At 42.1% G+C, this 12,953-nt stretch overlaps 1 protein-coding gene across 12 annotated transcripts in view; it reads left to right on the forward strand.

The window, feature by feature from the left end:
* NCOA2 (nuclear receptor coactivator 2) overlaps positions 1 to 12,953 on the forward strand; it is a 1,089,938-nt gene that overhangs the window by 960,005 nt on the left and 116,980 nt on the right. For all 12 annotated transcript variants that reach the window (XM_078687164.1, XM_078687175.1, XM_078687166.1 and 9 more), the window contains one exon: positions 8,096 to 8,273. In XM_078687164.1, coding sequence (XP_078543290.1) covers positions 8,096 to 8,273 — 178 coding nt within the window. The remainder of the gene's footprint in view (positions 1 to 8,095; positions 8,274 to 12,953) is intronic.

Raw genomic sequence — 12,953 nt, forward strand, 5'->3', positions numbered from 1 at the left:
ATCTGTGTGTATAAGGATGACACATCCATCGACGCCAACAATTGGCAAGAAGAATCAAATGACAAGCCTTCGACCTTGTTTATAAAATCCATAGTGTCCCTCAGGTAGGAGGGCACCTGGACCACAAGGGGTTTCAAGAAAACATCCACGAATTTTGAAATGGGCTCGAACACAGAGTCACACCCCGACACGATAGGACGTCCTGGTGGTATTTTGGGGTCTTTGTGCACTTTGGGAAGGAAATACAAGTGCGGTCATGGGGTAGACTTTTTTTAATTTTATAAAGAAACACGTTACTAATTATGTTGTCACTGGTGTAAAACCAAATGGTTTCTAAACACATTCTTGAAACATTTTTAAAGGGAAATAAGAAAAGAAAGGAAAACGTAGCAAAATATGCAACAGCACCTCTAAGCTGAATGTGTTGCTTTCTCTTTAGTGGAGCCTGAAGCAACCTTGCCTCATCATGCCCTGCACTGCTAGTTTTATTACCCTTGGGATCCAGATGCCAGAGCTTGGTCTGTACACTTTTATCACTCTCCTAATCGGAACAGTCAGTCAGGTAGAATTGTTTTTACTTGAGATGTTTCCAAGACAAACATGCTTTTCCAACTTTCTCTGGCCGAAAATCTTTTCATTGTTTTATTCTTTGTAGACCTATATGCCAAAAGGTGTGTTTTCTATGTTTAAGTACCCCTTCTTTGGGTAGAAGAAGGCAGAAAAAGACCCCCTAAGCTCTTTATGTTGCCTATGCCCCAGTCACTCACACTGCATTCAAGTCTAATTTGTGCCTGTCTAAATCAAGCATCCTTAATGCCAGAGAATCCGTGTGTAAAGAAGGCTGTACGATGCCAGCAGACTGCAGAAGCATAGTGACTGGTCTCAGGTTGCAGGGAGCTTGCTTCTTCAACTGAATGCTTTTCTGTCCCATTTCAGCAATAGATAAAAAAGATGCTAAAATGTAATCCAGCTACCCTGTCGGATTGCCGCAAACTACACTTCCTTCATTGGAGATTGAGTAGCAACATTCTTCCATGAAATCCATCTACACTCTGGCTGCTGGAAAAAGTTTGTGGCTTGGTTTGGATGGTCTGTTCACTTAACCTTCTGAACCTCAAACCTTTTGATGTAGTTCGTTTTGTTGCTAGTTTAAAACAGCCTTTCAATAGACACAGTTAAGGGTTACTTTTTGGGTCTTTTGGCCTTTTTATGTTTTCCTGATCAACCCTCTCCCTTAAACATTACTGATTGTGATGAGCTTTCTGAAGGGCCTGACTCTTGTTCAGCATGGCTCATTGGGACCTCAATCTAGTCCTGATGTTTAAGTACACGCCATTTGAGCCTGGGCAGTTACGTGATGTTGTTTCTGACAATCGAGACAGTCTTTCTTATCACTGTGACTACTACATATCTGAGAGTGAAGGAGGAGAAAAAATATGAAACTTATATGAGCGAGCAGGGGTGGTGATTATTTGTGGCTGCACTCTTACAAGATGGTAAGAAGTCAGGGTAGAGCTTCATGGTGCCACTTAGGGGCACACAGGGAGAATTACTGAAAAATATTTCAGGATCCAGTCAAGAGCATTACCCAAAGGTAAGTAGCTAACTTGCCAACAGCCCAAAGAACACAACCATATTGGCTTTACCTGGCTACTACAGTAGATCATTGTGGAAGACCATGCAGAGGTTTGCACTTTACCGCCCGAAGAACAAGTAGCAAGATTTCAGGGAAGTACTTAATGAAGGCCTCCTAGATTCAGATTACATCATACCTTCAGCAGGAGGTTTAATATGCATTATATGGAAACTTCCATGGCTTCTTCTTGCTTTCTTTAATCCAGATGTCAATCAAGATTCTCAGTATCAAGTAACAGTGATTTGCTGTTTACTTATTTTAAGTGATAGAATTACTTAAAAGGGGATCCGTAATTGATCCAAAAATGTTGGCATAGAGACATGCGCATGTATATATAAAAAAAAACATTACTTGATACCAGAAAGTATTTGAATTAGGGGCATCTTTTGATGTGGAAGTGTATAGTGCTGCAGAGATGTTGGACTTATGATTACCCTCAGTAGAGACTAGATCCAGTCTGTTCACTGAACTTTTAGAGCCAGGGCCTTTGACTTCAGAGCCCATGCTGCCATTTACTCACTCTTTCTGGATTGTGACTAGTGAGATTTTGCCTCCTGTGCCTTTTGAATTGTGTAATTCCTTTGCACTGGCAATACATAATGACCAGGATACAGCTAAATATGCCCTGCAAACTTGCCTAGATACTGTAGTTTGTTGGCTTTAGGTATCAAGTGTTGTCATCTGTCAACACGTCTGGATGGGTGCCACTGGATTTTCTGGGAGGACAAGGCTTTGCTTATGGGTATCCCCTTGGAAGATATATGTCTATTTTACGAAAAAGGATGATTCAATACTGGTGTACTTTAAGAGTATCAGAGCTACAGATCACTCTGTGGGGCTGCTTTTGCTAACCTACTAGTTCAACCAGCAGCACAGAATGTTTTGTTGGTATTCCAAATGTCTTGCCTTTTACTAGAGACAACCCTCTAAACCTGTTCTGCATACCAAATCTTAATTTTGTGACTCCAAGAGTGGGGGTTGTATAAAGAGTGCCCACCAGAATGTGCAGCAATCATCTTCCTCCTTGCTTGGTCCTGCAGCCATTCCAAGGCTCTTGACTTTTCCCTCCTACATTCCTTTGGGGCCATGGGGGGCAAGGTTGAGGGAATAATTATTGCCTTTCCAGCTGATTTTCTATTACTTGGGACCAGTGGGTCCTTCAGATTGTTCTCTTTGGTTACTTACTTTTCCTTTTTGCATGCTTCTCCATATGTTCTGCCACTTTATGCCCAAAAGTCGCCAATATTCTCTCTCAAAGCACTGATAGTGCTAGCCAAAGAAGTGATCAAGCTTGTTACAGCTGTGGAAAGAGTCTCCGGATGTTACCATGGATACTTTCTAGTGCCCAAAAAGGACAGAGATCCAAGGCCAATTTTAATATCTGCGGTTGTTGAACTCCTTCCTCAGGAAGGAAAATGTCAAGATATTGATCCTTGCACAGGTCCTGTTGGCTTTGGACCCCGAAGACTGGATGGTTTCCTTGGGCATTCAGGGCAATTACTTCCATGTGCTGTTCCTAATAGTCTGAAAGAAGTATCCCTGCTTCTTGGTGTGGTTGGTCTTTACCAATTCATAATACCCCAGTTTAACCTTAGTTTTCCCCTCCAGTGTTCATAAAGATCATGTCTAATTTTGTGGACGATCTTCACTGGTTAGGGTGCAAGTACTCCTGTATCTCCATGACAGCCTGCTGAAGACAAGCTTGCCTCAGCTAGTCTCCAAAAACCTTCAGACAACTGTTTCACTACTGTCCTCCTTGGGCCAATATCCTACCATCCACCTGTACCGAAGATTCCCTTTAAAGGAGCTTTTTAGACACAGTGGTGTGCCCTTTCAATGAGTCTGGGACTTTCTGTCTAGGATCTAAATGTTTCAGATGGTTGTTCCAGCTGTGGTGGTTGTGAGATTTCTGGGGCTTCTGGCTTCGTACATTCTGTTGGTGCTGCATGACCATTACCATTTGTGGGCCCTCCAATGGAACCTTTACCTGCAGTGGACCCAACACACTTTGGACGAGGTGGCTCAGGACATTCTGGGGTGAATGCCGAATGCAACTAACTTGAAGCAGGCCCTTACCACAATCGAAACTCACTGTAGTGATGGGTGCTTATTCCATTGGCTTAGGCGATCAGCTGGACAATTTAGAGATCAGAGGCCTTGGGTACTCAGTGAAGCAACCCACTAACATCAAACTTCTGGACTTGTATGCCATTTGTGTGGCCACAGAAGGCCTTCCTGCCATTCATCCAGGTCAAGCCAGCCGGAGTGCTGATGGGCAACACAAGTGCCTTGTGGTACTGCAACAGATTAGAGCCTTTGTGGTCCTGTGCGCTTTGCCTGGAGGCTCTCGCAGAGGTTGGCTGCTCATCAGATTTCCCTGACACTTACCGTGTGGGACCACTTAGTACTTGGGCGGACAAGCTTAGCAGCTGTACTCTTGCCAACCACGAGTGGTGTCTGTACATGGAAGTCGTTTGGGGTATCTTTGCAAAGTGGGACACCTCCTTGGTAGAGCTGTTTGGTTCCTCCCAACACAATGCACTGTCCAGCCTTCAGCATCCTGGAGTTTCCTCTTTGAGGTTACTTGGGAGACCTGTTCCAACTTTGAAGGGTCTATGACTTACTGTACGCCTTCCCGCCTTTGCTGTTAGTCCTGTGGGTCCTGAAGAAAGTAAATCTGGACTAAGCACAGCTCATTCTTATTTTTCTAAGCTGGGCTAAAAGCATGTGGCACTCCAAGCTGCTGACATTGAACATTTACCCTCCACTTCAGCTGCCCATTTGCGTGGACCTGCTTTCTTACTAACATGGCAGAGTCTTTCACCCTAACCTTCACAATCTACACCTCCATGCATCGAAATTTAGTGAAACCAACTAAGGGGTTTTGATATATACTGGAAGAGATGGATGTCGTCCTGGCGCCTTTCTATTGTTCCAAGAAGTCTGTGTATTTTGATCATTGGGCAATGTTTGTCATTCAGTGTGGGAAAGAGCAAGTTGACCCTCTACTGGCAGGGTTGTCGGATGTGTGGTTTGTAATGTCTTCAGCCCAGCAATGCTCTGCTGTGGGCAGAGTTAAATGTTATTTGTCAGCCAGTTTATCCTCCCTTTGTTTACTGAATCAGCGATTTTGCTCCAGTGAACCCCTAATTTGGTCTTGACCTTCTTAATGGTGTAACAGTTCAGCAAAGAAATTGTGTGTTTGTTTAGCGTCATAACATACAGTTGTGTTATTCTTGCAACAGTGGAGCTCTTACACTTCCGATTTCCTAGAGGTCCACCTGATTATTCAAGGCACCTTTCCCAGGAGGTTCTATACTTTTGAGATCAACACTTAAAAGAATTACTCTCCAGTGGCAGGATCTTGTATTTCATTGAGGCAGGTGCAGTATAGATGTTGCTTCAATCTGTGCTAGTGCCTTCCCTAGAACTGTTAACTAAAATATTTTGCGGTGTTTTGCCACACTCTGTTTCATCTACTCCAACAAACAAAAACCTGCCTGCTCTATAGTAGGATATTGTCTCGGGAGTTATCCCTTTGCTGGTCAGTCCTTGTGCTTGGGGCTTTTTCATTCAGAGGTTTTTGGGTGTTCTACCTTCAAAATATGTATTGTATGATTTCATCTACTTCTACACACACCTACTCTTGATTGCGGAAGATGCACTACTAACACCCCTTTCCTCTAATACTTTACCTTCACACTTAATTTTCTATCCTTAAGAAATAAGTACTGCTCATTTAAGTATATGGGTAAGTATACAGATATGACTTTTATATTGCCACAATTAATCCGAAGTTGTTTCTAGGCAGACTGGTTATAGTGGTATGCCCAAGACAAATTGTGCACATGTTAAATTTAGAATTAAATACAGGAAATTGTGATGACTGAGTCCAACCAGGGAGTGTCCAACATAGGTGTAGGAGGACCGGATGCATCCCACATTTTTAGAATAAACACAAACTATGTAAATGAGATGCCTTAAGCTTGACTTAATGTAAATATTTTCAGTATTAATATCTGAAAACTCCGGTATGTATCTGGTCTTTCTTTTTGCATTGGACATCTCATTTAGACCATTGGCCAGTCTTTCGTACTGCATTGGTTCCACCCAAGAGCAGTCTTAACAAACTATTAGCATTGTTAGCAAATGATTAAAGAGGTGCAAACCTATCAAAGTCAAAATACTTTATTTCCAAGAAATAAATTCTTACAGAAATATTGCATGTAACCTAATTCACTAATATAAACAATGACAGGTATCATAAGATCAGTAGTGTGCAGGACACATTTAAATCAGTTCAACCAACACACGACTTCGGCTTGTAAAGGATATAGCAATATGAGCATTTAAAATTTCCCAACACTAAAACCCTATAGAACGTCAATAGCCCAAAATCCCACATATAGTAAAAACATTTTAAAAAGAAAGTGACAAATTAACCAGCAGCATGTAACTCGTTTTGCCAAAGTAAAACACAAAGTGCAGTATGCACAGCACCTTATCACAATCACTAGGGAATCTCTCAATCAACATCACTGACAAGGTCATATTTCTCATCTCCTGGCCTAACCATGTCAGTGCATTCTCTTAATGCGATCTGCATCTGTATATTAGTTAGAGATACAACGCTACTGACTTTATGGGAGTGCCAACTTAGATCTTAAAACACTCAGAGGAGAGAAGGTAAACATGGGATGGAGTGATTTTATGTACATATTGACCTGTGGCAATTGCTACTTATAATATCTGAGGTCACGCATATTATAAACCCATTTCTCTTGACTGTATCCCAAACTTTTTGAAAACAGGCTGGAGAATCTTCTTCCTTTATTCGAGGAAGAATACACAGTCCATCAAATAGGTGGCTCACTGAATAGTTCCTACCCCGCTTACAGGGGCATTGTCCATGGTTCTCGGTTATTTCAGTTTTTATCCCGGATATTTGCCAAGCAGATTCAAATCCCACCCAACCGCAGAATTTAGTTTCATAGAAACTCATTGGGGATTTTATAGAAGTACGGGAAGAGGTCCATTCGCTTCTGGGAAACTAGGAAGGGGGTAACTGAACTCTTAACCTTAAACACATTGCCTGAGGCTACTCTTTATTTACAAACCTATGTATATGTTGTGTGATTCATTTATTTGGACTGGCATTATTGGATTCCTCCCCCATATTACAAAGCTGGTACTTCTGGATAAATCGTTGAAAAAATTGATCAGTAAGCCTAATTAAGAGTTTGTTATGTGTCTTACCATTTTGCTTTTGCAAATGAGGCGTTCCTTAGGTCTAATGCAGTAAATTAGTTCTTTTTAATGACTTATGCCTCTAATATTCAACTGATAATCTTTTCCATCTCAAAACGTGCTATGCAGTGTATCTGCATTCATGTCTACTGTCTCATTGAGGATTGGGTTGGTAGAACCTTTTTAGTTTTTCACATATTCTTTCCTGTCGATAGTGACATTTTGTACACTAAATTTGTCTTCAGCATTCTTTACCTAAACAGTGTTCATGCAAAAAGTTGTGGGGACCTTTTTTGTTTCATGTGGTATAACTATGTAAACTATTGGACTCTTTCACAGTCTTGATACATAGGTGCTTCTTAAATATGGATTTGAAGACCACTGAACCCATTTCTGGTTTTGAGTGTAAGAAAGTATTTCGGGTAACAAAAACATGCTTTAATGGGGCAGAAACATGTTTCTTTTACATGGGTTTAGTAGAGCATACTGTTCACTCCTGCATACCACAGATAACATTTCAGTATAAAGTATTTAGATGTTAACAATGTCTTCTGTAGAAAACAAGTCCCACTTTTCTTTTTAGTATCATTGCACTGTTAAATTACTTTTCAGAAGACACTGGTACTGTCATTAAATTCAGGAATTCCCCCGGTGTGTTCATCTTTTGGCTTCCTTCCTTGCTTGCAATGCTTCTATTTTGTTGTCTTTGTGGTGAATGTTTGAACATGATTTGTAATGAAACAATTGAAATGTTTAATTAAATCTGAAACAATATGTAATATTCTAAATTCTACGCTAATTAGTTCAAGTTCATAATGAGAAAAGAAAGAATGCTTTCATTTGTTATCCTGGAAAGGACAAGGAATTGATTTTTTTCTTTTTTTTAAAGACTTACGTTTTGGACATATTTTGGCTTTCGTATTTGGTTTGATGATTAGCGCATGTACAGCAGGTTACCTGTTCTGTTATGCCAACTTAAGTTTAAAATCTTGCCATTTATTAGCAGTAGTGGTGAAAGTGAACTGATCTTTTGATCAGATCTCATACTCCATAATGGAATAAAATAAGAATCAAGATTTCACTTTTACAATCTAAATAATGAACTTTCCAGGATACACAAAAAACCCAATATATGATTTTTCATTTGATTTACAAATGTCTGAATGTGAATTGTTCGATTTGGTTTTGAGTTGTGTTGTATTAATTTTCTAGGATTAAGCCAACAGCCGGATCCTGGATTCACTGGGGCGACAACTCCCCAGAGTCCATTGATGTCCCCTAGATTGACTCACACCCAGAGCCCATTGCTTCAACAGACTCAGGCTAACCCATCCTACCAAACATCTGCAGAGATGAATGGATGGGCACAGGGGAATATGAGTGCAAACAGGTACATACAAAATAGTTAACATCACATAATGTTGCAAAGTTTTTCTGATTTTAATTTACAATGCAATTTTCTTTCTGCTATCATTGCACTTGGACGTAAAGCAAAACCTTGTAATATTCAAATGTATTGGGTGTATTCTCACTGTGACGCACATCTCTTGCTCTATAATATTGCCCATGACTGCCATCCACACTTCCTTCAAGAAGCACATATTTGCCACATGTACAGTCTCAAAAAAGTTGTTTGTCTAGATTAAATTTATTTGGTTTCCCGAGAATGGGCTTTATAATATTTTCAGCATCTTGTTTTTATTTAAAATCACCCTTTAATAATTGGTGATTAATGTGTATTCTACCAACAAAAGGAATGAAATAAAATGTTGAAAAATTATGTTGTGTATTTTATGACGATAAATTTACAGTAAACAGTTCTCACCAGCATTAGATCTTTTTGTGGAGTCACAAGCTCTAATCATTCCCATGGTTATATTTCAAAAACAGTAGCAAGAAATAGCACTAGAAAACAGCTTGAAACAACCCTACTTTAATGGCACATTCACCTCATTAGACAAAGCACAACCTTCAATCGATAAGGTGAGAGTGCGCTGAACTCTACAGACCTCAGACTGCAGATTTCGAATGCAGTTCATATCGGAGTTCCTCTCAGATGTTAGGTTTTTCTCATCACTCTTTCATTATTTCAGTCTCTTTCTCTGGGGGGTTTCCCCAGTGGAAGACAGAATGCTTTTTTTATGGGGTGAGAAAATGGCTGTGGATCTTGTAATAGAAAATACCTTTTATAGATGACCCACGTGCTGACTGTATTTATTGACTTTACCTCCAGCACAAACCAAAGGATTGGAAAATGTTCTGAGTTTTTGGCAGAATTATGAATGATAAGTAAGGCGTGTGCTCCGATGGCTACAGAAGGAAAAAACTAGTGGCCAGGTGTCTTCCGACAAGGAATCCTTTCACAGCGACTTATTTGAAAGTAAACAGTAACTGAAATGTCATCCCTAGGGGGAAAGCATGCCATGGAAGATGACATCTAAGAAGAATCCACTTTATACTTCAGGGGAACCATCCCTCTTGCCTTGTCCAGCTTGCACAACCCCCATCCTCCCTGCCCTTCACACCCCGATATGACTGCCAAAATAAACTACAATAAATCCAATAGGCCACCTAAGTCATCTTATAAGGCACTGCCCTTGCCTTAAGTCATTGGCACTTTGACTGTTCCATCATTTAAAGTCTACAGCCATGGACGAAACTTTCGGATCTCTTGTCAATAATTCCATTGTCAAGGATCACCCCATCATTAGTGGTACGCCAACGTAGTCCGCACCACTGCCAATGACCTTAAAAAGAACGGTTCTCTCCTTACCTTTGGTTCCTGCTAAACATACCTTGGCACCTGAGTCATACATCCCCTGGCAAAGTCCCTCTGCAGTATCTTACAAAGATCCCTAGACACTGAAGGGGAATCCCAGAACGAATGGTCCTTTGTTATAGCAACCAGCACTAAACAGCACAATGTTAAATGCCAGGAAGGTTATGAAACAGACAAGCAATACAGATGTGGAGACCAGCAAGAGAACATGCACTGTTATTATGATACATAATAGGAATCCCACTGGGAATAACATCACCCTCAGGACAAAAGGTAGTGCGATGAGTACAATGGGGAGTCTCCCTTTTAAGATCTACTAATGCTGAATAATTCCTCTTAGCTTAATTAATGATCTACATGAAAACATATTCCTTCCAAATCTGGCACATCTGGGGGTGTGCCTCAGCCAGCTCTACCTCATCTAGCATCACCATAGCCTCCTCTGCAACCACTGCCAAACCACTTTCCACAATTGGAGGCAAATTCATCTGACTAGGATGACAAAAAAGGAGAGAACTTCTCATGCCGACACTAGTTACTGTAGATGATTGAGACAGCTATATGGCCCCGCAAAACTATACATGCATACCCCTGTCTCATACAGACTCTTTCAGACAATGGAACTATATTCCGTTCCTTGGAGATGGCACTGAACATTTTGACATGCCTCTGTAGGTCACTAAAACGGACTGTTTACTATTTCAAGGAGGCAACCAGCAAATCGGTCAAATCGTTTGGCATCATTGATCCTATTTGGAAGAATCAAAGTCAAAATCATTCAGACGCTGTCCTCCATATTTACCCTGGTTCTTGGACTGCATATATATCACACCCACACCCCCACCCCCCCTCCCCCAGCGCACCACCCTGGGTATTCCAAGGCAGTTCTACCGGACTGGGAAGGTCGCAAGATGACAATTTTCACGAGGCCTTTCTCCCGCACAGCAGCATCAATCATAGCTGCCAACTTGCTATATTTGGCTCCATATGTTGCTCTTCTTCCAATAGGAAAGGAGGAGGACGCAATAGCATTCTCCAGAATGGGTAAAGGGCTTCAGCTGCCATGACAGGCGGTGCTGTAGGATGGTCAACATAGACTTCTGACAGATAGCAAAAGAAATGGCAGGGGGTAGCTTTGCTCCACTGTAGGAAAGTGCCCTTTTTTGACATGGTCACCCCCCACTTTTTCCCTGGTTCATGATGTGATTTTGACTGGAATGCCCCAGTGCCAGATCTCTTTCCCCAAAACTGTACAATTGTGTACCCAATTGGCAATACCTTTAACACTCTCTGAAAGTCCCTAATAAATGGTCCCCCTGGTACCTAAGGCCTGAGCTACTCAAGAGGGGCCCCAAGGGCTGCAGTGCAAATTGTGCCACCCTAAGGAAAACTTCTCCAAACTCATACATGGTTGCCATCGACGAAAGAAAAAACACAACCTGGCACACCTCCCTGTATGCCATGTCCCCTAACCTCATGTAATATTTGTAAGTCACCACTACAGCAGGCCTTACAACCCTATTGCAGGGTGCCTTATATTACATGTGAGGACATATCTGCATGAGCAGATATGCCCCTGTGCTGATCAGTTCCAGTGCTGCCAGTACAAGTGATCAGGGAAGCCATTTTAACCCATGTGCTGGACACTGTTGAAAACGAGTTCCCCAGCTACAGGATGGCATTGCTGAAAATAGGGATGTTTGGTATCCAATATCTCTTATTTACAACCCCACCCTGATTCCAGTGGTGGAGTTGTTGAGAACCTGCACACATAGGGCACCTTAGTTGTGCTCTCTGAAAACCTACCAGCCTCTGGTGGGTTGGCTGACTGGTCCCTGCCAATCAGCCACCCAAGACTGTTTTCTGATCTCCCAGGGTGAGGGCCTCTACTCTCAGGAGGTCAGAAACAAAGCCTGCACAGGAAGAGGGTGTTTACATCCCCTCCCTCAGGATGACCTGCTGATTAGCATTCCAAGGCAGGGGCGCTTCAAAGAACACCCGCCATTGAAATTAAATGAAACAACCATCTTCGACCCCATCACAGACTTCATCAATTCCAACTACATCTTCCTCTGGGACCTCAATTTTCACCTGGACGACCCCACAGACACTCCACCAACCTCCTGGAATGCATGGAGAGCATCCAGCTGGTCACTGACCCTACACACAACGCTGGAAACACTCTGGATCAGATTTACATGGCCAGCGACAGAATCAAATACAGCCATGCAACAGAACTCACCTGGACTGACCCATCATTCCATCGTCCATTTCACCATCGCAGGGTCACTAGACAATGACTTCAGCCCCCCCAACGCCCAATTCCACAGCTGGAACAAAGTATCACAGACCCAATGGATGGACGCTTTCAACACCATTCAACCTGACCTCTCAACCAACCTGGAGCAAGCAGTCCTGAACTTCCCCACCTCGGATCACCAATGCAGCTGACCAAGTCGCCCCATCAAACAAGCCAAGAACCACAGCTCCACCAAGTTAGTCAGCTGGTACACTCCAGACCTCAGGACAATGAAACACAGCTGCAGACAACTGGAAAGAAGATGGCACACCAGCAGAGAGGTCCCACAGATCGAGCCAACTTCATGTCAGCCTTCAACAAATACCACCAATGATTCACATGAAATAATCCACCCTAGGAAACAGCATTTAAGCAAGCACCAACCACACCAAAGAACTCTACAGCATCGTCTGAGTATTTCTGTAGTAGGGGATCTCTGTGTATAGTCATAATCTAGTGAATAGTCCCGCCCATGTGCGAGGACCCCGGCAATCAAAAATAATCTCTTAAGTTGTCAAAAAATTGCAGAACTGCAAAGACACTTAAGAGAGAATTTAAAGACAAATAATGCAGCCTATATCCACAGGCTACACTGTCCAGTACTTCAACTAGAAATTCCACCAAAAAATCCACAAACAGCAAAGCCTGTCCAGATTTCCCTTGCTTTAACAGCAAAACCCCTCTGGAATGATAGAGAGGAAGGCATGGACAGACAAGCCCCATAGGCTGCCATTATGTGGCTTAAATAGGGTACTGTGCCTTTAAGAGAACTTTCCAGAACTTCTCCCAGTATCCCAGAATGCATAGCAGGTCCCTCTCACTTTCAGTTCTTTTTTCCGGCTCCTGCTTACAGGACCCTGTGCATTGAGCTCTCCCTTTTTCAAGGGTTTATTGGAGTTTTGTACACTTTTTGGATTTAAAAGTGTTCTCATTTGATTCTTGGTGTTTCCTTTTCACTTCTGTGTGTTTGTTCAGGCTTTTAGGGATCTAAA

This window comes from Lissotriton helveticus, chromosome 4_1 (assembly GCF_964261635.1).
Source record: "Lissotriton helveticus chromosome 4_1, aLisHel1.1, whole genome shotgun sequence".
NCBI classification, from domain to species: Eukaryota; Metazoa; Chordata; class Amphibia; order Caudata; family Salamandridae; genus Lissotriton; species Lissotriton helveticus.